General features: G+C 41.1%; 2 protein-coding genes across 2 annotated transcripts in view; one reads left to right on the top strand and one right to left on the bottom strand.

Annotated features, from left to right (window-relative positions):
* Positions 1-954: 954 nt before the first annotated feature.
* On the bottom strand, positions 955-4,771 carry ALYREF (Aly/REF export factor). Its single transcript, XM_069064048.1, has 6 exons — positions 4,517-4,771; positions 3,956-4,087; positions 2,372-2,519; positions 1,719-1,782; positions 1,437-1,614; positions 955-1,249 (listed from the first exon to the last, which is right to left on the bottom strand). Exons 1-6 carry the CDS (start codon positions 4,754-4,756, stop codon positions 1,235-1,237), a joined length of 777 nt encoding a protein of 258 aa, XP_068920149.1. The 5' UTR covers positions 4,757-4,771; the 3' UTR covers positions 955-1,234.
* A 59-nt stretch (positions 4,772-4,830) lies between these two features.
* The window catches only part of ANAPC11 (anaphase promoting complex subunit 11), a 34,176-nt gene continuing 11,121 nt past the window's right edge, over positions 4,831-27,885 (top strand). The window contains exons 1-3 of the mRNA XM_069064051.1: positions 4,831-5,075; positions 6,226-6,308; positions 7,660-7,786. Coding sequence (XP_068920152.1) covers positions 7,678-7,786 — 109 coding nt within the window. The 5' untranslated portion in view covers positions 4,831-5,075; positions 6,226-6,308; positions 7,660-7,677. The remainder of the gene's footprint in view (positions 5,076-6,225; positions 6,309-7,659; positions 7,787-27,885) is intronic.

Genomic DNA, 27,885 nt, shown 5'->3' with positions numbered 1-27,885 from the left:
ACCCAATTCACAACATTGGTGAGCTGGATTTTACCAGCCCAGCTCACTCTGAGAAATCCCATGCATTTATAAATAATTCCTGAGTAAGCAAAGAATATTTTGTTCCATCTTGAATATTCCAGTGAACCACAAAGCACAGAGGTGAAACAATTTAAGATTCAATTATGCTACCTAGTGCACAAAAAAAAACCCCACTCCCTCTGAACAAGGGTGCTAGGGAGCACCTTGAGTTTCAAGATATTAGGAAAGGGAAGAGGTAGGAAATCTGAGAAATGGGCTACTAATTTATCTTTGCCACAGAAATACAGGGCACACTGCTACAGCATTGTTACCAAACTGGGTGGTACTGGCCTGGGATCAGAAATGATCCTGTTCAAAGCAGAATAAGCACATATTAGCTTGTTACTACCCTAGTTCTTCCCAGGCTGTTCATCTTCCTAGTTAAGGGGTTATTATGCTCTGTGCCCAAGAAATTAGTTAACTGTCCCCCAATTCCTTGTCCCATATAGCATAAAGAGACCACAAGGAAAGCCAGGATTGTTGCAAGATTTTTTTTTAAAAAGTAAATTCTAGGATTTGATTCATGAAGAAAAACAAACCAAATGTCAGAAACCTTTCAGTTCCAAATGTTGATGGGAAACCCCTTTCATCTCCTACATAAAAGTATATTCAACACTGTCTCTTGTTGACTAAATTTACAATCATTTTTCAAAACCAATCCACCCTTTTGAACCTCACCTCTAAAAACATGAGACCCTATTGTGCACATCTAGGTCAGGAATAGGGTTCTCAAAATAAGATTCAATTTTTGAATGGCATGGTATGGTAAGATCAAATAGCAACCCCAATGGGGGCTATTCATCTAGTCTACTTAGCAACATACCAACTTGGACAGGAAAGTTCTGCGCCACATACACAGCCCACTAGCAGTGGGATGAAGCAAACAGTTCCAGGTCTACACACATTTCTATTTTATTATGGCAAAGGTGAAAACGCCACCTTCTCCACAACAGCAACCAGTAAAATTTATCCCAAAAATAACTTGGTACAAAACAGGTCTGTTTCAGAATTAAAAAAAAAACCTTTACATGAGTTTTAAATCCTATTTCGAAACATAAAAGAAACAAATCCATCATTGATAGCAGAGCCACAGTCCTCTACTCCGCCCTCCAGCGAAAAGGGTAAAGAATGAGATTCCTGGGTCCTGTTCCATGCAGGGAATATGTTGGCTAGTTTAACTGGTATCCATCTGAAAGAAAAAAAAATAGACAAGCACTATAAGAAAGTATCAACACACAGCAAAAGTATCTCAGATAAGACTGCCTCAACTCAATCTCACTTGCTCTGTCCTAAGAGACAGTGGCTGTTGGAAAGAGGCTATTCCAAACACAGTTCTAGAGCCACTCACCACCCCACATTTCTACACCTGTACTTACCCTGGCATTATAAGCATCCAATTGTGCATCTAGTTCTTCTGCGGAAAGCTGTTGTTTTGAATTTCTTCCAGTCCCTCTGCCTCGTCCTCGATTGCCTCCACGACTGCCTCTCCGGGTACCGCCTCCACCACCAAAACCTCCAGAGCCACGGTTTCTAGTCATTCCGCCTCTATTTACACTAAATGCAAAATTAAAAAGAACAGTGTTCACTCTGACATGCCTGAAAAGGCTCCCCAAAAGATTATATAGCACTGATTCAATTCCAGAAAGCCAAGAACTTACCTCTGTGCAGGTCTTCGTTGTGTATCAATCTGTGATGTAACAAGCTGAATATTCATAGGGCGACCTGCAGGAGAGGAAGAGGAAAAAAAATCAATCACTTTTCTATAGAACAATTATATAGGCTAGCAATGTTCTAGGCTCCATGCAAATAATACTGGATGGGTACCTTGTTGTCTCATTCTAAATACAAACATGGGAAAAGACTGGAAAACATTTGAGAAAGACAAATAGCAAGAGAGAAACCACCAACCTCCTCTCTGACAAAGTTAAAACTGAGCAAATATTCAATAACTTTTTCTTTGGTGAATATGGGTGGAAGAGGGAAATACACCTGGCTGACCTAGTGGAAAAAAGATCCAGTACCTTTTTCTTTATCATAATAGCCCCGCTCTTTGAGGTGTACTATGGTGGTTCTGGGAAGGCCTCACAGAAGTGAATCTTCAGGAAGGATCTGAAGGAGGGGGTCACAAGAGGTTGGTCCAGATGTATGGGGCAGCACGAAAGGTGGCAGAACGGAAGAGAGAGACAAAGCGGGCAAATGCAAAGTGTGCTCGGCCAGAGTGGGCAAATCATATTCCTACATGGGCAGATGACAGCCCCATACTCCACAAAACGTAGCACCCAGCCCTTCAATGACGGAAGGCTCAACTTACCATCCAAAGGGACACCATTATACTGTTTCATGGCCTTCAGAGCATCTGCTTTTCGCTCAAAGTGAACATCTGCTGTTCCTAAGCTCCGGCCAGACCGATCGTAATGTACAGCTGCCTTTTTCAGAGTTCCAAATTCAGCAAATAGTTCCTAAAAATAGGAAAGGCAAAATGATTAACATGGCTCTCTTCTATAGAGTCCAAGGAAGAGGACCCCAGAAATATTTACATTAGGAGTTATGTTCCTGGAAGGGAACACACATCTAGGGGGTGGAGGGTGGGGAGAGTTGGAACAGCAACTTCCAAAAGCAGCTGGGCCTGTCTCAGGTCATGCCAACTTTAGGGCATGCCATCTGTATGATGCTATGGGCCAAAGAGTGCTCTGCCCAGTATCGAGGGGCATAATATTCAGCGGCTGTCTTTTCACAGATAAGAAAAACCACTCTTAACAAAAGAGTGTTCTAAGAAATTACGAAAATCTCCAGGTCACAGAGCAAAGGAAGCTTTTGAGGCCACTAGAACAGATTTAAGGGCCCACTGATTAAGTAGACCTGATCCCAGACCCACCCCCAGAAGGCAGATTCTGGCTCACCTGCGTTTCCCTCTCCTCCTACTCAAGCCTGCCGCAAAGTCTGACGTCAAGCGCTGCCATGGAAACTGCCCTGACCTCACGGCAGGCTGGGAGTTGGAGAGGGAACCCAGAGTGTGGGGATACTCCCGCGGCAGGCACACAGAGGGAAGTGGAGTTCACCAAAAGCGGTTTCCAGTGGATGCCAGAAACCACCTTAAAAAGAGTGTTGACACACCATGAGTGCTTGTCTGCCTTGCTCTGTTCTCCCACAGCAAAGCCATACGGCTGGGCTCTAGGAAGTATGACCCAGGAAAGCCTAGCATCCAGTCCCAGCCATTTCCAATCTCTAAAGTTTTACCCTAGGAAAGGAGTTTCTTAATAAAAAAGGTTTTGGTTTTTTTTTTTTAAAGACTACTTTTTTAAAAACTTAATCCAAAAACAGGTGTTTTGTGGGAAGAACACATCAGTAACAGAAGAATTAACACTGGGCATATTTTGATTTAGAGCCAATTAGGGTTACAAGGGGCAACAAAAGAAAATAGTGCTGCCTGTTTGCTCTTTTTAGCCTGAGAGAATTTATTCCTCCTCTCTCAACAAACCCAGCTTTTCAGTACAAAAATGAATTACCTAAAAAACTGTCCAGATTAACTTAGTCATCATTTTTGCCTCCTGGAACAAGGTTAACTCTAATCTAATCTAAGTCAGCCTACCTAGGAAGTAAAAGACATGGACTAAACAAGTTCCCCACAGCCCTGCACAGGCCAATCCCATACTCCTCACTGCACCCTGAACTTTAAGCCATTGCAAAAACAACAACTGATGGGCACAGCCTTTTCTACAGAAAGGTGAGGACAAGCTACCTGCAAGGCCAGCTAGATGGGTGCAAGCCCACCTTCCCTGAAGCAGGGAGGGGGTGGCAGGTGGGGCCTGGGGCTCGAACACCAAACAGCACAATCCAAGCTGTGCACTTAGCTCCCGACAAGGGTCGCTTCAGCGGAAGCCTCCAGATTCCTTACCTGAATATCCGCATCCGAGACCCCAAAATCCAGATTGGAGACCAGCAATTTCCCACCGGTCTCGACGCCAGCCCCGCCTCCAAAGCCGCTGTCGAACAGGTCGTGTTGCCACTTATCTGGAAGCTGTTTTGGCTGAAACAAACACAAAGGTTGGTGAGTCGTCCCCCCCCACCCCGACCGGGGGCTGGCGGGTTCTCCTTTTCCTGTGCCCCCTTCCCGCTCCCGCCGGCCCGGGGAAGAGGAGGAGGCGGTCGCCTTCCCGCTCCCCACGTTCCCGCCGCCCAAAGCAGGCCCCAGTTCCCGCCCGTAGAGTCGCCATGAGGCTGGCCTTGGACCTCAGTAACCCACGAAAAACAAAAGGCCTCGGGGGGCGGGTGGGGTGTGGGAGCCCGCGATCCCTCGGCCCCCCACTCCCGCACGGCCCCACCACGGACCCGTCCTTTCCCCTCCTCCGCCCTCGCAGCACTCAGCCCCCTCGGGCCTCGAAGCTCCCCGCCCGGCCGGCTCCGGGCCGCTCAGTCCCAGCCCGGCCTCCCACTCTCCCCGGGCTCGCTCACTCACTCGACTGTAAGGCGCGGGTCGGTTCCTGCCTCCGCCCCCGGCGCCTCCGCGGGCCATGGCTGGCCTGTTCCGGATGGGCCCCCCGCCTCGGCTCACGCGGGCTGCCGCCTGCGCGCCCCCACCGCCGCGGCCGCCCTGGGCTCCGGCCCGGCCTCGGCCCCGGCCCCCGCCGCGGCCGCCTCGCTGGCTCCGGTTGAGTTTAATGATATCGTCCAGGGACATGTCCATCTTGTCGGCCATGGCGGGCGCGGAATCGGGGCCTCGGCACGAACCCTGTGCGTCAGTACGTCGGCGCGTCACTTCCTTCCTGGCCGAAGGTGCAGGGCACTTCCGGGAAGCCTACGCCTGCCTCCCGGCTCTTGGGCGGGAGTCTGACGCGTACGGCGCTCGGCGGCTCGACTTGGGGGCTGGTTCACTGACGGGTTGGGGAGCAGGCTGCACTCCGGCTCAGAGCTGCACTCGCTCGCTCTCTGCTCCGGCTGCAGACTACTGCTCCCGAGGGTCCTGCCGTCCCTTTTATACTCGTCACGAGGGCCCCAACGGAAGGGCGCGAGCCCAGGTGTGAACTCGAACTGGGGGGCGCTAACTGGGAAGGGGGCCTGCAGCCCTCGGGGAGGAAGGGGGGGCCCCGGGGGGAACCGGGCTGGGGGGGGGGGGGGGAGGGAAAGGGGCGAACATGAGTGCGAGTCCTATTAAGAGGGCGCGAGTTCAGTGGGGGTAGACTTTGGGGGAGCGGGGCGTATGCGAAGGGCCCCGACTCAAGGGGGAGCTCCCGGGAAGGTGGGAACTCCAAGAGGGAGGGGGAGAAGAAAGGAGGAGTTCAAAGTCAAGTGGCAACTCTCCCCCAGAGGGGCTCGTACTCAAGTGAGAACTCGGCCGAGGGGACTTGGATCTGCTCAGGCTGGCAAGGGTGACGGGTTCTGGGGAGGGGGGGCGCTGCCGACGCTCAGGCTTGCCTTGGGTGTGAGGCCTGAATCCAGTGGGAATGGGGGGGGGGGGGGGGAACAAGTGAGCTCTGGTATTAATGTTATGTGTGTGGGAGCCAGCAGGTGACCCCTGAAAGGGGATGGAAACAGATTTGGGCTTAAGGAGTAGCCCTGCTCCCCTGTCCAGGCTTCTCCATGATAGCGACCCGGGGAGGCCTCCTCCTGCTCTGAGTAAAGGTTTCTTTACGTTTGATAGTTTTTTTCATGTATGCAGTTCGATTCAGTGTTTTGATTAAGGGACTGTTGGATGCTAGATTCTGGGAATACAAAAACCAAAATGGAACCACCCTTGCCTTCAAGGAGCTTTTGTTCTGGGGTGATGGTTCTGCTCACATCCTAAGACAGGACTGCTCGGATCTTACCTTTCTTCTCTCGTTAGGAGTTGGTGTTTTTTATATAGCCCTTTTATAGGTTCACAAGGAATCTTCCTCTAGCACGCTTTTGAAGCAAGTAGTCCAAAGATTTTAAAGATTAGGAAACTTAAGCTCAGAGAAGTGGAGATACTTGACAAGAGTCACATACTTGCAAAATTTGAATGGGAACTTGAGTCTTGTGATTCTGGGCCCATTTCTCTCTTTCCCTTATGCTGGAAAGTGGTGGAATCTAGAGTACTTGGGGAAAGGATTTTGGAAACAGCAGTTTTCAGGGAATAATTAAACTTTGAACAATTTATTTTTTATTTACTAAAATATGCTTTATTAATTTTGTCATTGATTCTTTTAGTGTACAGTTTTCCTCAAGCCTTATTCCCACAGGAAAGAGGAAAAGAAGGGAGTGAGTTTAGACAGAATACAAACTTTTAGAAGGTGAGTAATTTTTCACTTCCATCCTTTGTTCCAAACCTTTTTGTTTTGATGCCTTACAAAGATCTACTTTCTTTTATATCTGTAGACACATATAGAAATACATCTGTGTGTATCTCTCCAGTCTATATGCATAGACACATGTATATATACATGTATGTATACATATGTATTTGTACACACATGTATAAAACTTCTAGAGCTTTGTGAATATATAGCATATTTTTTAAAGTGAAAGTTAAAAATAGTTGATAACTTATGTGCTTTTCAAAAAAGTTCTAAGGAAAAGCTTAGTGGATCACAATATCAAACCCTTATCAGATAGATGGGGAGCTCTCTGTTCCCTGCTTGTCCTGTTTGGTTCTTTCAAAGCATCTTATTGGAAATATCAGGTGTATTTCTTAACAGGAAAAAGAAGGGAAGGTGAATTTTCTCCTCTGGGGCAGGCCTTTGACTTTTTTTTTTAACTTGAAGCAGATAAAGGTATAGTCATCCTTTGACATTCTTGAGAAGTAGGGGCGATGGACTCCTGAGAATGTGAAACCAGTAGTAACTCTAGGCCCCACTCCCAACCTTTATTTTTAATAGTTCAGGTTATATTTATTTAACACACAAAACAAAACAATCCAGTGTACCTCTTTTAAAAAGTTGCAATTTCTACATGCCATGTAGCTGCAGCAACTGCTTCACAGATTTCCTTCTACAAATTGCAAGGTACAAAAATCACTGCTGGAGAAAATCACATGACTGAGTCTGGATAGTAGTGAAACAAAGAGGAGGTGGTCCTAAAGAGTGCATATCTCAGGGAAACTTTATAATAAATTTACATATATTTACGGTAGTAAATGAGAAAATAGATTTTCTCCTAAACTTTTTACTTTATACCATTATACTACTCCTTTTTACTCCTATATAGTGTTTATGCATTTATGACTTGCTAATTTTCAAAATTTTGTTAATGTATAATCTGCAGTTTCCCACAGTACACTGCAGATCTCCAAAAATTCCCATTTAATTATCAGTGGCCAACCTTTGAATGACAAAAACTGGAATGTGAGACCCACAAATGTCTAGGGATGACTATTTCTACTGAGCCCCAAAACTACTTCTTGGCAAAAAGATCATTCCCTTTGTGTTGCTATGCCTCCTACCCTTTAAAGGTACCTTGTTGCCTTAGACTTATGTTGATTATGAATCACAGAGATGAGGAAAAAAATAAAGACATAATCAGTGCACTTAGTTACTGTCTTTACAAAGGTCCTACACCATGGAATGGATTATCACCCTTAACCTCTCCCCCAGTTGGTGTCCTTTCCAAACTATTCAACAAGGTAATCCCCTTTTTCCTTCCTAGGATACAAACTCACTTACCATGAAGGTGAAGATTAAGTGTTGGAATGGTGTAGCCTCCTGGCTTTGGGTTGCCAATGATGAGAATTGTGGTATTTGTCGAATGGCTTTTAATGGCTGCTGCCCAGACTGTGAGTACATCTGTCTCATCCTGTTTTCCTTTCTTTTCCTTTCTTCCTTTCATTTGGATTTTCATACTTTAGTATTTACTAATGGGTCCCAATCAAGATGAACTCATTTCTTACAGCGTAAGTGAAGGGAATTCTCAACAGTCAGCCAAGGCTATGATGCTTTTGCAAAGAAAATGTCAGGCTTTTGACCCAAAAGATAGGCTGAGGATTGTTACTGTTGAATGGACTTTAACTAGATTTTACTAATCTTAAGGCCAGCTCTCTATCCTTTATACCATGATGCCTCACATCATAGGTTGTAGAATATTGTTCAGAAACGGCCTCAGATGAATGGATTAACTCTTGGTCACCGATTAGGAAAGTGCACTGGGTATGTGTGTAGAATAAGGAGAGCTTTTTAAAAAGATACTCTGAAGACAGAGGTGGCTTCTTATCTGTGCTTGTTTGAATAATTTATGATTCTGTGATTGTGTGATTGAGTTACTGAGATAGGGAGTAGTCTGGCTCATTCCAATTAAAAGAATAACCTCTAGGGAACTGTCCTTATGTATCCTATCTTCTTTCCAATCCCTATTCCTTCCTTTAATTTTCCTCTACTCCTATTCTTCTCCCTACATTAGTACCTTCCTTGACCTAGTAAGCCTCTCACAGAATCCACACACTCTCCTTTGTTTCCTTATGGAACCTGATAGATTGTATGACATAGATTTAGAGATGGAAAAGACCTTAGAAGTCATTGAGTACAATTCCTTCACTTTATACATGAGGAAGAAAGACCCAAAGAAAGTAAATGACTTTCCTAGGGTTACATAGCTACTAAGTGTCTGAATTGGGTTTTAAACTTGGGTTATCCTGACTCAGATCTAGCATGCTATCTACTGCATTATACTGCATCCTTATCCTACTCCTTTGAGACCATTTCAAATTCTGTCCCTTTTGTGAAGTATTCCCTGAACTTTCCTTCCTTGGACCTTTTTGTTTGTGTGCCTCATTATTTTGTTTGATAATTATTTGTAAACATGTAGTCCCCCTTCCTACCCACCATATTGCAAGCTCTACAATATTGGAATTAGTAGGGAACAGTCACTGGTTTCTTCTGCTCTCATTGCTACCACTTGACCATGTGTGATTCTGGAATTGGTTTAGGATTAAGAGAAGTCATTTCGTATAAATAGGGCTGTAGAACTCATAGAATTCAGTCAGAAGCATTATTAAAAAGTTCATTATTTCTAAGATTAGACCAGCAAGCAGCAGTAACACAGCTTTGTTAATCTCTTAATGTGAAATTTGATGCTGTCAGTAATTCAGTGCAAATACTTTTTTCCAACCATTAGTTAAGGTAGAAAAACTTCATCCTGTCTTTTTTTTCTTTCTTCCCCCCCCCCCCCCACTCTGTTTTAGATAAATCATTTGGGGATGTGATCTGGTAGTTTTGTAAGTCATTAACCCTGCATACTTTGTATAATCAAGCTGAAATAATGCCAGATACACTAAAAAATTTTTTAATCTTTCCCTATTAGAAATTTCAGCCAGATCTTTGACTCTTTCTTACCTACCATGTCCAATCAGATGTCAGGTTCTGGCAATTCTACCTCCCAGATATCTCTTACATCCATCTCCTCCTCACTATTTGTACCATAACCACTCTGGTTCAGGCCATCTTTACCTCTCATCTGGAGTAATGTAACATCTTCCTAATTGGCCCCTTAATCTCCAGTCTGTCCTTCACACTAATGCCAAAATAATCTGCCTTAATGCATAATCTGATTGGGGGAAAAAAAACAGAATCAAGATCTTCAACAGACTTATCTTCCCATATTCCCTTTTACATGCTTTCTGTTCTAGCCAAACTAGACTGCTAAGTGATCTTATTAGCACAGAGTGCCCCCTATATGTATTGTATGCTACTTCCATATCTTTTACTGTTAAAAGATCTTTCTCTTCATTCAAGATGAGTTCAGATTATGAAGCTTTCTCTAATTCCCTCAGTGACAGTACTCATTCTCTCCTCAAATTTCTTTTAATACTGTCATTCTTTTCCCGGCTTTTTAGACTAATGGTTCTCAAAAAGTGGTCTAGGGATCTCTGGGTGTCTCTGAGAGGTAAAAATACTTTTCATAATGATACTGAGATGTTTTCATTTTAATATGATAAATATCCACAGATAATCCACATAAGCAAAAGGCCTTTGAGGGTGTCCTCAATTAAGAGTGCAAAGCATTCCTGAGACCAAAAAGCTTGAGGACTGCTGTATTGGACTGCTTTTTTTGGGGGTGGGGAGGTGGGGAAGGCAGGGCAATTAGGGTTAAGTGACTTGCCCAAGGTCACACTGCCAGTGTTAAGTGTCAGGTCAAATTTGAACTTAGGTCTTCCTGACTCCAGGGCCAGTGCTTTATTCTCTGTGCCACCTAGTGTAGCAGCAAGTTGCAGCCAATACAGGTTCTTGGATCTGCTTTGATAAAGAAAAGCAACTCAAAATGGGTTAACAAGCTTACTTTAATCAGTCAGACCATATATCGTTTACCTTGTTCAGGGCAAAAAGGTCAGCACCCCGAACTTCAGAGTATACAGGCAGAATTATCAAGACAGAAACAGATCAAGTAGACAGCTTTCCAAACTGTCCAGCCATTACATCCATACCCAATCAACATCTGGGTTTTTCAAAGCCGGGGGACTTTCAACAACTGCTTCCCAGAATTCAGATCAAATCACAGAACACTTCTCAAAGTGAGTCCCAAAACAAAGCTACACATCAGGGCTTATATAGCCTTCTCCTGGCTCAGAGAATGTAACAACCTTATTGACTCACTGGCCAATCAAGAAGTATCTACTGAAAAACAAGCCTCCCACCCCCATGTTTCAGGTGCACTTTAGCCTAGGGGCAGGGTAGATCTTCCAAATTTGCATTCCCATTACACCTAGCCGCCCCTAGAGACAACATTTTTAAAAAGCTTTTTATACCTAGCTCTTTTCATACCTAGCTTTTCAAACCTTGCAAAGTGTTTGTCTATAACAAAAGTAGTAAAAATTGACATTTTATAGAGCTTTAAGGTGAGAGAAGTTATGTGATTTGCCCAGGATCACATAGTAAGTAGTGTTTGAAAGTCATTATTTCTTTTACCCTGGTTTTCACCTAAATAAAATAAAGAACAAATTCATCCTGACTTGATTTATTCTACCTCTGCCATCTCTACTCAGATTTGCAATCTTAAAAAAAGATTGCAAACATTCTTCTGTTACTGACTTTTATTGTGACTTTGTGAAAAGAGCACTAAACTTTTAGACAGAACCTGTCTTTAAATCCCTATACAAGAGTCTATTCCAACAGTCATTTATTAAATACTTGCTGACTACATGGTATTGTACTAAGTGTAGTTATATAAAAAGTTTAGCTACATTGAGTGATCATTTAAGTAGGGCCACATACCTCAAGGACTTTGTAGACAGTGTTAAGCTTGGAAGTAGAACAAAAATTCCATTTGGAGTCAGAAGACCTAGGTTTAAATTTTTGTTCTACTTACTAATTGTGTGATGTTGGGCAAATCATTTAGATTCTTTGGGCTTCGGTTATCTCATTTGTCAAATGAAAAATCTGGAGGGAATTGAGCTCAAAAGTTCCATCAAGTTTTCAATCCTATTGTTCTGTGATAAGAAACCTCTGCCCTCACCAAGATTCTATAGTTGGGGAAAACTTTTTTTCCCCAGATATTAATTAATTAATTAATTTTTAGTTTTCAGCATTCACTTCCATAAGATTTTAAGTTCCAAATTTTCTCCCTCTACTCTCTCCCCCTGCCCTAAGATAGCATACATTTTGATATAGGCTCTACATATACATTCATATTAAACATATTTTCACATTAGTCGTGTTGTAAAGAAGAATTAGAACCAGGGAGAAGCCATGAGAAAGAAGAAATAAAAAAAAAGAGAGAGCAAATAATATGCTTCAATCTGCATTCAGACTCCATAGTTGGATGTGGATAGTATTTTCCATCATGAGTCTTTTGGAGTTGTCTTAGATCCTTGCATTGCTAAAAAGAGGTAAGTCTATCAAAGTTAGCCATTGCACAGTGTAGCTGTTACTGTGTGCAGTGTTCTCCTGGTTCTGCTCCCCTCACTCATCATCAGTTCATGTAAGTCTTCCCAGGTTTTTCTGAAGTCTACCGGTTCATTTCTTAAGGAACAGTAGTATTCCATTACATTCATATACCACAACTTGATAACCCATTCCACAATTGATGGGCATCCCCTCAATTTCCAATTCTTGGCTACCACAAAAAGAGCTGCTATAATTTTTTTATACATGTGGGTCCTTTTCCCATTTTTATGATAGACCCAGAAGTGGTATTGTTGGGTCAAAGGGTATGCACCATTTTATAGCCCTTTGTGCATAGTTCCATATTGCTTTCCATAATGGTTGGATCAGTTCACAATTCCAACAACAATGCATTAGTGTTCCAGTTTTCAAATATCTTCTCCAGCATTGATCATTTTCCTGTTTTGTCATGTGAGCCAATCTGATAGGTATGATGTGGTACTTCAGAGTTGTTTTGATTTTCATTTCTCTAATCAATAGTGATTTAGAGCTTGTTTTCATATGACTATAGATAACTTGAATTTCTTCATCTGAAAACTGCCTGTTGATATCCTTTGACCATGTATCAATTGGGGCATGACTTGTATTGTTATAGATTTGACCCAGTTCTCTCTGTGTTTTAGAAATGAGGCCTTTATCAGAGATACTAGCTGTAAAAATTGTTTCCCAACTTTCTGCTTCTCTTCTAATCTTGCTTGCATTGGTTTTGTTTGTGCAAAACCTTTTCAATTTAATGTAATCAGAATTATCCATTTTGCATTTCGTGTTTTCTATCTCTTGTTTGGTCATAACTTCTTCCCTTCTTCCATAAATCTGATAGGTAAACTAGTCCTTGCTCTCCTAGTTTGCTTATAGCCTTTATATCTAACCAGTGCACCCATTTTGACTTTAACTTGGTATAGGGTGTAAGATGTTGATCTATGCCTAGTTTCTGCCATACTGTTTTCCAGTTTTCCAAGAAGTTTTTGCCAAATAATGAGTTCTTAATCCAGAAGCTAGAGTCTTTGGGTTTATCAAACAGTAGATTACTATAGTCATTGAATACTGTGTCTTATGTAACTAACCCATTCCACTAATCTACCATTCTTTCTTAGCTAGTACCAAGTAGTTTTGATGATTTCTGCTTTATGATGTAATTTGAGATCTGGTATAGCTAGGCCACCTTCCCTTTTATTTCTTTTCATTAATTCCCTTGGTATTCTGGACCCTTTGTTCTTCCAGATAAATTTTGTAATTTTTTCTAGCTCTATGGAATAATTTTTTTTCACTTTTCAAATGTTTATTAACTTCTAATTTACATCATTAATTTTCTCCAGATTTTGAGTTACAGATTTTCTTCCTGTTTTTCCCCTATCCAACACCCCAGAATAGCAGTCCCACAGGATATCCCCTCCTCCAATCTGCTCTCTCCCATATCTCCTCCCAAACCCCTTAGACTTTTCTAGTAGGGCATGGTAGATCTCTATGCCCCAGTGCCTGTATATTTTCTTTCCCAATTACATGTAAGATAGTATTAATAATAGTATATATGTATATGTAATTTTAAATATTTGATTTTATAACTTTGAATTCCCGATTCATTCCCTTCCTCCCTTGTCACCCACCCTTACTGTGAAGATAAGCAGTTCAGTATAGATTATACATGTGTAGCTAATGCAAAACATTAACATGGTAGATATATTGTAAAAGACTGACTATATTTCCCTCCCTCCTATCCCACCACACTCTTGTTCTATTCTCTACTTTGATCCCGTACCTTATCAAAAGTGGGTGCTTCCAATTTCCCTCCCCCCCAGCCTGCCCTCCCTTCCATCATCCCCCCTCTCATCTCTTTCCCCCTACTCTCCTGTAAGGTGTAATTTAGTGTGTATTTCATTCCCTCCCCAAGCCAAATTCAGTGAGAATAAGGTTGACCCATTCGCTTTTGCCTTCCTATTCTTCCCCTCCATTGTATCCCTTTTCCCTTGCCTCTTCTTTATAAGATAGTTTACACCATTCTGTCTCTCTCCATCTCTTCTCATTATATTTCTCTCTCAACTCTTAATTTCCCCTTTTAAGTATCATCCCTTCTTATTAAATTGGTCCTGTGCCCTCTATCTATGTATACCTGTAAGCATATATACACACATTCACACCTGTATTCATACGCCTGCATACCCTCCACTGAATTACCATATTTTCCCCTGAAAGATGATACTCAGTTTTGCTGGGTAGGTGACTCTTGGTTTTAATCCTAGCTCCTCTGCTTTCCGGAATATCCTATTCCAGGCCCTTTGATCCCTCAGTATAGAAGCTGCCAGATCCTGTGTCATCCTGATTGTGTTTCCACAATATTCAAATTGTTTCTTCCTGGCTGCTTGTAATATTCTCTCCTTGATCTGGGAATTCCAGAACCTGCCTATAATATTCCTAGGAGATTTCTTTTGGGGATCTTTTTCAGGAGGGGATCAGTGGATTCTTTCAACTTCTATTTTGCCTTCTGGTTCTAAAACATCGGGGCAGTTTTCTTTGAGAACTTCCTGGAGGATGATTTCTAGGGTCTTATTTTGATCATGGCTTTCAGGTAGTCCAATAATTTTTAAATTCTCTCCTGGATCTGTTTTCCAGGTCAGTGGTTTTTCCTATGAGATAGTGCACATTGCCTTCTATTCTTTCATTTGTTTGGATCTGTTTAACAGCATCTTGATTTCTCTTAAAGTCACTAGCCTCCCTTTGCTCCAATCTAAATCCGAGGGAATGATTCTCCTCATTTAGCTTTTGATATTCTTTTTCCATCTGGCAAATTCATCTTTTCAAGGCATCCCTCTCCTCATTGCCTTTTTGAGACTCTTTTGCCACTTGAGTCAGTCTGTTTTTTAAGGTGTGATTTTCCTCAGTCAGTCTGTTGACTCTCATTTTGTAATTTTCTTGCATCGTTCTCATTTCTCTTTCCAATTTTTCTTCCACTTCTCTTATTTGTTTCTTAAGGTCCTCTATGGCCTGTAATCACCTCGTATTTTCCTTGGAAGCTTTTGGTGCAGGAGTTCTGAGTTTAGTGTCTTCTTTCTGTTCCATGCTTTGCTCCTTTTTGTCCCCAAAATAGGAGTCTAATGTGGGATTCTTCTGTTTGTTTTGCTTCCTTTGTCTGGTCATGTCGCTCCTCAGTCACTTGACCCCTGGGCTTTTTGCTACAGTAGGGCTCTGCTGCCAGACAGGGGATCTTCATACCAAATGCTGGGGTTTTCTCATGCTCTGGCAAGCTGGTCACACACCCCAGGACCTCCACCCTAGACCTCAATCCAGATCCAAGCAGGTTAAAACAAGAGTGATTACCCCTCAGACTGGTTGGGACTCTGAGAGGCTTCTTGCCATGGGGGCAAAAACTGACACACTCCCAACTACTGCTCCCAAAGTCCACACTGCACTGACCTCTGTGATAGTAATGGCAATTAAAGATTCCCCTGTATTGGCTTGGTTTTCAAATTGATTGTATTAAAACCCAGAGCTTGTTAATCCCACCTGTGGGATGGACTTTTTGATGTGAAAAGAAAGTCCTGACTGGGAGGAGCTGGGGACGTAGATTTGGAGAGACAAGAGAGAGGCGGAAGTTCTTTTCGGAAGCAGCACCTCGTGGAGAGAGAGAGACTAAGAGATTGCTGGTGGCCGCTTTGAATTGCCCTGGACTTTTGAGACCTGCCCCCTGAGCTGCCAAGGACTGAGGAGACATGGCTGTTTTGCTGGTACTTTGTCTGTCTGTTTTGATGTTATTTTGCCAGATTTGTCCACTGGTGAAAGACTGTCCTGTTGAAGAAGTCCTGGAACCTGGCATTTGGTTAAGAAGGCCTGAGACTGTCCTGCAGACATAGAGTGAATACTGTCCACTGGTGAGGGACAGTACTGAGAGTGAATACTGTCCACTGGTGAGGGACAGTACTGTTGTTGCAGGGGTCTGGAGACTGTCCGGCAGACAGAATGAATACTGTCCACTGGTGAAGGACAGTGCTGTTGTTGCAGGGGTCTGGGAGCCTTTCTGTTGGTTTAGAAGCCCTGAAGAAGGATTTTCTTGTTGTATGTTTACAGAAATCCTGGGAGAGGGCTTTGCTAATGTGTTCAGGGGTTCTAGGACTGTTCTACAGACAGAGGATAAATTCATGAAGGGACTGGCAATGTATCTTATGGCCTTGCTAAGCCTTGTCTCCCCAGGAACTAAGATTGCTGAGAACTTGCCTCGTGTCAAGATGAAGAAAAGACCTCCATTTGGGTATTAAGTGCTGTGTTTAAACTTGATGTAACTCTGGGGTAGATTCAATTGTGATCCAGGGGTGGGGAACTTTTGACCTTTTTGTGTTCTATGGTTGAGCAAATGAATGTATTTTACTTATGTTTGGAAACTAATCTCCATTTGAGAAGAGGGGCTTTGTGGTGGACTTAATTAAGGTATAGCCTAGGGGTGGAGAAGTATTTGGAACAGAGACTTTGTAATTGATTGAATGATTGGAAAGTCCTGGGGTGGGGTAGGCCTTGGAGATGATTTAATCACACTTAGTAAATGCTGTATTTTGAATGATGTCATGTTTTGATCTTCTCTGTTCTGGGTTTGTTACTGAATAAAATAGAGAGCACCTATGCTGGTATTTTGAACCTGGGAAGTTGCCTTTGCTTGGTATTACATTACAACCTCTCACTTTGTCCTTCGCATCTATGTGTTGATAAATCTTGAAACAGCCACAACTGCTGGTGATCTGGAGTCCCTCCAGCTGGGAGGCTGGTCAGGCCCACCCTGGGCCTAAAACCTTTGCTCAAGAGTGGCTGGGTTTGGCTCCCAGAGTGCTGCACTGGCTGCTTGCTGCTGGCCTGCTGGGCTGTCCTCAGCAGGAGGTTAGCTTCTCTGTGTCATTTTGTGGGTTCTGCAGTTCCAAAGTTTGTTTAGAGTCCCCATTTTTACATGGATTGGGGAAGGTGGAAGCTGGAGCCCCTCAGAGGTCCTGCTTTTACTCTGCCATCTTGACTCCGCCCCCTGTGGAATAATTTTTTTGGTAGTTTGATTGGTATGGCACCAAATAAGTAAATTAATTTAAGTAGAATTACAATTTTTATTATACTAACTCGGCCTACCCACAAGCAACTGATATTTTTCCAGTAATTTAGATCTGACTTTATTTGTATGAAAACTGTTTTGTAACTGTGTTCATATAGTTCCTGGATTTGTCTTGGCAAACAGACCCCTAAATACTTTATATTATATTGTCTACAGTAACTTTAAATGGAACATCTCTAACATTGGTGGTAATGGACTTAATAAATTGTTTCACCCCTGATCTTACTGGAAATGCTTCTAGCTTATCCTCATTACACATAATGCTTGCTAATGGCCTTAGATAGATGCTACTTATAATTTTAAGGAAGACTTCCATTTATTTCTATGCTCTCTAGTGTTCTTAATATGAACTGGTATTGTATTTTGTCAGATGCTTTTTCTGCATCTATTGAGATAATCATATGATTTCTGTTAGTTTTGTTGTTGCTATGGTCATTTATGCTGATGGTTTTTTTTTTTCAAATTCTTTATTAACTTCTGATTTACATCATTCATTTATTTTATATATATATATATATATATATTTGAATATTTGATTTTAAAACTTTCAATTCCAAATTCATTCCCTTCCCCCCCTGCCACCCACCCCCACTGGAGAGACAAGCAGTTCAGTATAGGCTGTACATGTGCGGCTAATGCAAAACAATAACATAGTAGATGTATTGTAAAAGACTGACTATATTTCCCTCCCTCCTATCCCACCTCCTACTTGTTCTATTCTCTACTTTGATCCTGTCCCTTTTCAAAAGTGGGTGCTTCCAACTTCCCTCCCCAGCCTGCCCTCCCTTCCATCATCCTCCCTCACATCCCCTTCCCCCCCTATTCTCCTGGAGGGTGAGATCCCCTATTTAGTGTGTATTTCCCTCTCTCCTCAAGCCAGATTCAATAGGAATAAGGTTGACCCATTCCCTTTTGCCTCCCTATTCTTCCCCTCCATTGTAACCATTTTCCCTTGCCTCTTCTGTATGAGATAGTTTGCCCCACTCTGTCTCTCCCCATCTCCTCTCATTATATTCCTCTCACCTCTTAATTTCACCTTTTAAGTATCATCCATTCCTGTTAAATTGGTCCCGTGCCCTCTATCTATGTATACCTGTAAACGTATATACACACATTCACATATGTATTCATATGCCCGCATACCCTCATATAAAGACATATATATATATTAAAAATCCCTTCAACTACTGAGAAAAGTTTCATAAGTTACAATTATTGTTTTTCCATGTAGGAATGTTAATAGTTCAACTTTGGCCAGGTGGCTCAGCAAGCAAGAGCACCGGCCCCAGTGCCGGGACGACCCGGATCAAATCCGGGCCCAGACACTCAGCACCACACCCAGAAACAACAACTGGCCGTGTAACCCTGAGCAAGCCACTCAACCCCGATTGCTTTAAAAAAAAAATAGTTCAACTTTGATAAGTTCCTTATGATTTCTTTTCCCTGTTTACCTTCTCATGCTTCGCCTGCTTCTTGTATCTAAATGTCAAATTTTCTATTCAACTCTGGTTTTTTCAGCAAGAATGCTTGAAAGTCCTGTATTCCACTAAATGACCATATTTTCCCCTGAAACACGACACTCAGTTTTGCTGGGTAGGTGACTCTTGGTTTTAATCCCAGCTCCCTTGACCTCCAGAATATCACATTCCAGGCCCTTCGATCCCTCAGTGTAGAAGCTGCCAGATCCTGGGTTATCTTGATTGTGTTTCCACAATATTCAAATTGTTTCTTCCTGGCTGCTTGTAATATTCTCTCCTTAATCTGGGAATTCCGGAACCTGGCTATAATATTCCTAGGAGTTTTCTTTTTGGGATCTTTTTCAGGAGGTGATCTGTGGATTCTTTCAACCTCTATTTTGCCCTCTGGTTCTAAAACATCAGGGAAGTTTTCTTTGAGAACTTCCTGGAGGATGATTTCTAAGTTCTTACTTTGATTATTGTTTTCAGGTAGTCCAATAATTTTTAAATGATCTCTCCTGGATCTATTTTCCAGGTCAGTGGTTTTTCCCATGAGATATTTCACATTGCCTTCTATTCTTTCATTTGTTTGGATCTGTTTAACAGCATCTTGATTTCTCATAAAGTCATTAGCTTCCATTTGCTCCAATCTAATTCTGAAGCAATGATTCTCCTCAGTGAGCTTTTGAGATTCTTTTTCCATCTGGCAAATTCGACTTTTTAAGGCATTCTTCTCCTCATTGCCTTTTTGAGCCTCCTTTGCCATTTGAGTCAGTCTGTTTTTTAAGGTATTATTTTCTTCAGTCAGGCTGTTGACTCTCATTTCATAATTTTCTTGCATCGTTCTCATTTCTCTTCCCAATTTTTCCTCCACTTCTCTTATCTGCTTCTTAAGGTCCTCTATGGCCTGTAACCAGCTTGTATTTTCCTTTGAAGCTTTTGGTGCAGGAGTTCTGACTTCAGTGTCTTCCTCCTGTTCCATGCTTTGCTCCTTTTTGTCCCCAGAATAGGAATCTAATGTTGGAATCTTCTGTCTGCTTTGTTTCCTTTGCCTGCTCATTTTGCCACTCGATGATTTGACTTTTGGGCTTTTTGCCACAGTAGGACTCTGCCACCAGACAGGGGAGTTTTCGTCCCAAACGCTGGGGTTTTCTCAGCTGCCGGAGGTATTAGATGGGTGCCCTCTCTGAGGTCTCCACACGCTCTGGCAAGCTGGACACACACCCCAGGACCTCCACCCTAGACTGCAATCCAGATCCAAGCAGGTTAAAGCAAGAGCGATCACCCCTCAGACTGGTGCTTGGTCCCCCTACACTCTGCAGGCCAGGAGCTGAAGCCGCCACGTGGCACTGGCTTGCTGGGCTGGCATCTCAGCAGTTTCTTGCCCCGGGGGTAAAAGCCACGCACTCCCACCTACTGGGTCCCAAAGTCCAGACTGCACTGGCCTCTCACCTTGTCCTTCGCATCTATGTATTGATAAATCTGGAAACGGCCACAGCTGCTGCTGATCTGGAGTCCCTCTGGCGGGCGGCTGGTCAGGGCCACCCTGGGGCTAAAGCATTGGCATGGGGCTGGGCTCGGCTCCGAGAGCACTGAGCTGGATTCCTGCTGGCCTGCCGGGCTGTCCTCAGGAAGAGGTTAGCTTTTCTGTGTCATTTTGTGGGTTCTGCAGCTCCAAAGTTTGTTAAGAGTCCTGATGGTTTTCTTAATGTAGAACCGGCCCTGCATTTCTGGTATAAATCCTGCCTGGTCATAGTGTATTATCCTCTTAATAGCTTGTTGTAATCTCTTTGCTAATAAAAAATAATTTATTTAAAATTTTTGCATCTATATTCATTAGGGAAATTCAAAAATTCTGTAATTTTCTTTCTTTGTTTTGGCTCTTCCCGGTTTAGGTATCAGCACCATATCATAAAAAGAATTTGATATGACTCCTTCTTTGCCTGTTTTCTCAAATAGTTTATGTAGTATTGGAATTAATTGTTCTTTAAATGTGTGATAGAATTCACTTGGAAATCCATCAGACCATGAGGGTTTTTTCTTAGGAAATTCATTGATGACTTAATTTCTTTTTCTGAAATAGGGTTATTTAAGTATTTTATTTCCTCTTCTGTTAATCTTGACAATTTATTTTTTTATAAATATTTATCCATTTCACTAAGATTGTCAAATTTATTGGCATACACTTGGGCAAAATAGATCCTAATTATTGTTTAATTTCCTGTTCATTGGTAGTGAATTCACCCTTTTCATTTTTGATACTGGTAATTTGGTTTTCTTTCTTTTTTTAAAACCTTATTAACCAAAGGTTTATCTATTTTATTTTTTTTCATAAAATCAACTCGGCTTTATTAGTTCAGTAGTTTTCTTAATTTCGATTTTATTAATCTTTCCTTTGGTTTTCAGAATTTGTAATTGGGAATTTAATTAGGGATTTAAAATTTGTTCTTTTTCTAGCTCTTTTAGTAGCATGCCTAATCCATCACTCTCCTCTTTCTTTATTTTATTCACATAAGCATTTAGAGGTATAAAACTTACCCTAAGAACTGCTTTGGCTGCATCCCATAAGTTTTGGTATGTTGTCTCATTATTGCCATTGTCTTGGAGGAAGTTATTGATTGTTTCTATGATTTGATGTTTGACCCACTCATTCTTTAGGATTAGAATATTTAGTTTCTAATTAATTTTTAGTCTATTTTTTCATGACACTTTATTACATTTAATTTTTATTGCATCATGATCTGAAAAGGATGCATTTAATATTTTTGCATCGCATTGTGATGTTTATATGCCCTAATCAGTTTTTGTGTAGGTATACTGCTAAGAAAAAGATATAGTCCTTTCTATACACGTTCAGTTTTCTGCAGAGGTCTAACATATCTAACTTTTCTAAAATTCTATTTACCTCCTTGACTTCTAGTTTATTTTGTGGTTAGGTTTATTTAGTTCTGGGAGGGGAAGGGGTTTTGAGGTCCTTGGGGAACACTTCTTGGTAAGTTAGTGATGAGAGAAGTTCTAGAGGAACCTCGCTCTCCCATAAGTGCTCCAGAAAAGTTTTTAATATTTATCAGAAGGAAGAATGATAGGGGTGTGGAGCCAAGATTTCAGAGTGAAAGTAGAAACTTTTTTGAGCTTCTGTTCCAACCACCTTCAATACCTGTAAAATATGACTGAGCAGATTTTAGTGCTACAGAACCCACAAATTGATAAGAGAGAAACAAATATGCTGAAGGCAACCTGACAGGCCAACAGGAAGGGTCTGTGGCACCAGGCTAGGAACAGAGTGTAGTCCCACATGAGCTGCACTGGCCCAGACCAGCAGCGTAGACCAACTGGAACAGACTTCGGGAGACTGAATCACCGACAGCTGTAGTGGTTTCTAGACTTCTCAACCCACAAACGCCAAAGAGAAAATAAAAGGGCAGTGGGGAAATCTGTTGATCCTGGGTGAGAGAAGAGTCTGGCCCCTGCCCCATGGCAGAGATGACAGCTGCAACTGCTGCCCCTATGCCTGCTTCTGGTCCCAGGCCTACAGATCATAGGGGGACCAAATGAATGTCCAGAGGGCAGTTGTAGCGATCTCTTTGCTGGTTCTGAGGCAGGATTCTCTTTCTTTGCCCTGCTTGGATCTGGCTGGGTTGCAGTCTTGGGTGGTGGTCCTAGGATGAGGAGCACTGGTGTGGCAGAGCTTGTTGAGGCTGTGGAGAGAAAGTCCTTCTCACAGTTCTGAGGCAGGTGCCTGGAACAAGCTCTGACAGCAGCTGCACAAAACCCCAGAAATTTGGGACACAGCACTCTCCACTCTGGAAGCAGAGTTCTACTGTGGCAAAGAGCGCAAAAGTTAACTAATTGGCTGGCAAGATGAGCAAACAGAGGAAGCACAATCAGACTATAGAATCTTTTGGGGGGAACAAAGAGGATCAAAACATCAAACCAGAAGAAGACAACAAAGTCAAAACGCCTTCATCACAATCTTCCAAGAAAAATATGAAATCACAGGCCATGGAGGAGCTCAAGAAGGATTTTGAAAATCAAATAAGAGAAGTAGAGGAAAAATTAGGAAGAGAAATGAGAGTAATGTAAGAAAACCATGAAAAATGAGTCAACAGCCTGATTAAAGAAAATAACACCTTAAAAAATAGACTAACTCAAATGGCAAAAGAGGTCAAAAAAAGCAATGAAGAGAAGAATGCCTTAAAAAGCAGAATTGGCCAGATGGAAAAGGAATTTCAAAAGCTCACTGAAGAAAATAATTCCTTCAAAATTAGATTGGAGCAGATGGAAGCTAATGACTTTATGAGAAATTAAGATACTAGAAGAATGATAAAAAAAAAAAAATTGAGAAATGGCAGAATTGCACAAGAAAACTGCCAGAACTATAAACTTGTGCCTGCAGCTAGTGTGGTGGTATCTTTGGCCTGTTGGAACAGCAGGTGATAGTCAACTGCTCCAGAGAGAGAGAGGTAAGGTAGTGTATGTTCACCTGGGGCCTTCCAAAGTTCCTGAAGCACCCTGGCAGCCTGCTTCAAGAATCATAACACAAAGTTCCAATCTAGAAACTGAGCCTGTTTATTTAAAAGTAAGTACTAAACACAGTGAAGAAATACTATGGGTTAAGAGAAATCCATGAGGTAAACTTGGAAAAGAATAACTCCAGAAGTAGAAGTAAAGCCATAGAGAAAAAACAACTGCTTGGCCTCAAGGACTCCAGGAGTGTCTTAAATTAAGCAAGAGATAAAAGGTGAAATTTTCTTCAGTATTTTTTTGTGTCTCCTTTAACAAGCTGTTGACTTGCTTTTCATGATTTTCTTGTATCATTCTCATTTCTCTTCCCAATTTTTCCTCTACTTCTCTTACTTGATTTTCAAAATCTTTCTTGAGTTCCTCCATGGCCTGTAAGCAGTTCATATTTTTCTTGGAGGCTTTTGATGAGGAGTTCTGACTTCATTGTCTTCCTCCTGTTCCATGCTTTGATCCTTTTTGTCCCCAGAAAAGGAATCTATGGTCTAATTGCGTTTCCTCAGCTTGCTCATCTTGCCAGTCAATTACTTGACTTTTGAGCTCTTTGCCATGATACAACTCTGCTTCCAGAATGGAGAGAGCTTTGCCCCGAATTGCTGGGGTTTTTGCAACTGCTGGAGCTATTAGGAGGGCTCCCTCTCTACAGCCCCCAAAAGCTCTGGCACACTGGCCACACACCCCAGGACTGTCACCCAAGACTGCAATCCATATCCAAGCAGGTTAAAGCAAGAGTGATTGCCCTGTGAATGGTCACTTGGTCCTCCTATGATCTGCAGACCAGGAGCTCTGGAGGCAGCCTCAAGGCAGCAGCCACACCTCTGCCACTTCTTGTCCTGGGGGCAGGGGCCAGATTGCACTCTTCCATCCCCTCTGTTCCAACAGAGTTCTCCACTGAAAGGCGAAATTTAAAATGATATAGGGACTCAAGGGAAAAAAATGGAAGGAGAATAAATAGCTTAGAACAGAATGTGGAAAACTTTCCAAACTTGTGGACTGTGTCAAAAATATCATGGAGAAAATGAAACTAGATGATTTCATTAGACATAAGAAATATGAGAACAAAGTAAGAATATTTTTAAAAACAAAGGAAAATGTAAGATATCTACTGCTAATGCAAAGGTCAATGAGGCAAAATTTAAGAAGAATTGGACTTCCTAAAAACCCAAACCCCTACACACTGTATTTCAAGAAATCATAAAACTGTCCAATTTTATTAGACTAGATTAGATCCATTAATCACCTCCCAAAAGAAACTCCAGATTAAAAACATCCAGGAGCATCTCAGTCAAGATCTGCCAAGAAGCTGCCAAGTCAAAGAATACATCAGGCAGCCAGAAGGAAAAAAAAAATTCAAGTGCCACAGAATACAGAAGGAATCACTCAAGACTACGTTGAAGCTACTTCAAAGGAGAAAAAGTCTTGGACTACCAAAGAGTAAGAAAAAAGTCTTACAACTAAGAATACTTTACCATAACAAAAACTGAGTATAATTCTATAGGATATAAAATGTACTTTACCAGAATAGAGGTCTTTGAAGCTTTCCTAATGTAGAGACCATAGCTTTGAATCTAGAAACCTAGGAAGGTAAATACATTCAAGCAATTAAAAAGGGGTCAGATGATGATAAAGATCTTAATTCTAAAAGAGCTTTCCCTTAGAGTTTCCTCAGTATGTCCTAGTTTCACAGAGAAAGTAAAGTAAGAGAAATGGTGGGCCTGGAGGTAGTTTTGTTACATATTAAAGGTTTTAGGAAAAGGGAAGGAAAATGAAATTAATGAGGGAAAAAGTGAGAGAAACTTACTATATTAGAATAATTGAGGTATGTGAGAAAAGTATAGAAACATACAGGGAAAGGTCATCTCTTGAACTCAGGTAAATAAGAGTTGAGCAAACAAACACAGAGTCTGGTGCAGAAATACATAAGACTCAATGATGACAGAGACAGAGAAGTTGAGTCATTGAGGGAACAGTCATAAGCAAAACAAACCAGTTTTGAAAGGAAGAGCATAAAAGGGATAATCAAAAGGGAAACAAAGTATGAGAACTTGTGAATAGTTTGGGCTAGATGAGAGGAAGGGCAGAATTTGGAATCATACTACTTCAATTATAGATTGTTAATATGATCACATTCCTTCTCGTTTATTACCTTGTTATGTATAAAAGGTGGGGACAAAGTGTTGGAGGGGAGTATAGGAGGATATGATGTAGGGAAACATACAATTAATAGTCATAATTGACTAATTGGATTAACTCAAATCAAAATAGAAGAGAGTAGCAGGTTAGTTTACAAAGCAGAATCCAACAATATGTAGGTTCCAAGAAACAGGCTTAAAACACAAAGATTCACAGGTTAAAATAGGGGCAGGAGCACTATGCCTTAGGTACTTTTAAAAAAAATGGGTAGCAGTCTTGATATCAGACTAGGCATTGGTAGGAAATAAACATAACTAAAAGACATAAGCAGAGAAGCTAGATTATACTTAAAAGCACCACTTGTGGCCCACCAAAGGATTTCTGGTAGCCTGCAAAAAATGTAGAATCACCACTGCTTACTCTCCTATTTGTCCTGTGACAACCAGCCATTGTCAGTCTTGTCTCTAGTCTAACCTATATCTACTAGTCATGCCGGTCTATTAGAATGAGGAATAGGTAATTTAAATAATCTGATATCAGAAAAAGAAAATAAACAGTCCATGGAAGAACTGCCAAAAGAAAAAACTCTAGGGTCAGGTGTACTAAATTCTACTAAACATTCAAAGACCAGTTAACTCTAGTTTTAAGCTTTTTTTTTTTTTCAAAAATAGGAAATGGGATCCTTTCAGTACTCTTCTGTGAGCCACATACATTCCTGATACAGAAAAGAAAGAAAACTATGGGCCAATATTATCAGTCAACATCAGTGCAAATTTATTCAATTTATATTGAATAAAATATTAGTGAAGAAGATAAAGCAACATATAGAAAAGATTATACTCTAGGACCAGGTTGGATTAATATCAGGAATTTATGGTTGAATTATTAGGAAAACTCTAAGCATTATAGCTCACTAATTATAAGGATAATGGAAATCAGTCATCACTAGATACAGAAAAGGCCTTTGATAAAATGCAACCTTCAAGTGCTACAAAAGTGTAGGGATAAATGGACTTTTCTTTAACATGGTAAACATGGTCTATATAAAACCAAGAGTTAGCCTTATCTATAACAGTGAACCAGTGGAAGCTCTTTTGGTAATATCAGAGGTAAAGCTAATATATCCATTGTTACCAAATTGACATAGTTCAAGAAATTCTAGATATAACAATAATACTAGTAAAAGAAATGAAGGAATAAGTATAGGGGATAGGAAAAACAATGTTATTGCTTTTGGGAGATGATATGACTTAGAGAACTCTAAATAATCAACTAAAAACTTAATAGAAGCAAAAACAGTATATAAAATAAACCCACAGAAATCATCAGCCTTTTTCTTCATTGGCAACAAAATGTGACAGAAAAAGAAATTCCACTGAAAAATATTTCAGAAAGTATGAAATATCTGGGTGTTCATTTACCAAGACATATACAGGAATTCTTTGGGAAAAAAAAAAACAACTACAAAGTATTCTTTAGAGAAATAAAGGAAGATAAATATCAGATATTAATTGTTCATGTTTTAGCCATGCTAATAAAATTAAAATAATGCTACCTAAATTTGTAGGTTCAGTGCCATACTAATGAAAGAAACTACCAAAGGATTACTTTATATAACCAGACAAAATTACTTCAATTCATTTGGAGGAACCAAAAGTAAAGAATTTTAAAGGAAATAATGGAAAAAAAGGAAGCATGCCAGACATTACCAGATCTCAAACCATACAACAAAGCAGTAAACATCAAAACAGTTTGGTACGGCTAAAAAGTAGAAAAGTTGACAAATATAACATTAGCACAACATTCAGCAAGCATAGTGCCTCCACCTGCTGGGGTAAATAATATTTAACAAATCCTTGAAAAGTTGGAAAGCACTCTGGCAGAAGTTCAGAAATTATTTTTATATCAGGAGTTCCTTTTTTTTTTTTTAATCCTGGACACCTTTGGCAGTCTGATGGCAAACTCTTCTTCGTAATGATTAAAAAAAAAAACAATTGAATTACTAAATTTCAGTTAGAGATGAGTGAACATAAGATACAATTTTTTTTTCCCATCCAAGTTCACAGACTCCCTTCAAATCTATGGCTTAGATGAACATCTCATATCATATATTAAATGACCTAGATATAAAAGGTCATAGTATAAAAAGACCAGAGGAATGAAAGGAGATAAGTTTTCCATGCTTTGGATAGGGGAAGATGCTTTACAAGAGACAAGAGAGGATAAGAGATAAAATTGACAAATTTTGATTGCAGAAAATTGAAAAGTTTTACATTTTAAAAAATCATTTCAGTTAAACTTGATGAATTCAACTGAGGGAAAAAACCTTTGCAGCACATCTATCTGAGAAAGGTTTGATATCCAAGATATTCCCAAAATTGTCCCCATTTTATGCTGAGATAGGCAGAGGTTAAGTGACTTGTACAGGGTCACATAAGTAGGAAGTATCTGGGGCTGAATTTGAACTCAGGTCTTCCAGATTCAACTGCTATGCCTAGCAGCCTCTCTAGATGAATAGTCAAAGGGTATAAATAGGCATTTCTCAGGGGAAGAAATCCAAACTAAAAATAGCCATGTAGGGGGAGAAAAGCTCCAAGTCACTGAGAATGAATGAATAAATCATTTATCAGATACTGTGTGCTGAGCACCTGGGAGACAGATTCAAAAGTAAGACTGTCTCTGCTTTCAAAGGTGGGGGGGGGGGTGAGAGGGAAGGCAGTGTGATTGTGTGTGACTACACTATGGAAGCTGTAAGGCAGATGGAAAGGTTCTCCACCCCATTTCTAAAGGATAGGGACAAAGCAGATGATAATAC

This window comes from Petaurus breviceps, unplaced genomic scaffold (genome assembly GCF_028583685.1).
Source record: "Petaurus breviceps papuanus isolate PSGF00001 unplaced genomic scaffold, PetGlider_PUasm1.0 90617, whole genome shotgun sequence".
Taxonomy (NCBI): domain Eukaryota; kingdom Metazoa; phylum Chordata; class Mammalia; order Diprotodontia; family Petauridae; genus Petaurus; species Petaurus breviceps.
This window is presented reverse-complemented; position numbering and strand designations above follow the sequence as displayed.

Coding starts and splice junctions, on each gene's coding strand:
- ALYREF (XM_069064048.1), bottom strand. CDS start 4,756: ATGGCCGACAAGATGGACATGTCCCTGGACGATATCATTAAACTCAAC. Junction 4,088..4,516: donor GACCCGCGCCTTACAGTCGA/GTGAGTGAGCGA, acceptor TGTTTGTTTCAG/CCAAAACAGCTTCCAGATAA. Junction 2,520..3,955: donor TCTCGGATGCGGATATTCAG/GTAAGGAATCTG, acceptor TCCTATTTTTAG/GAACTATTTGCTGAATTTGG.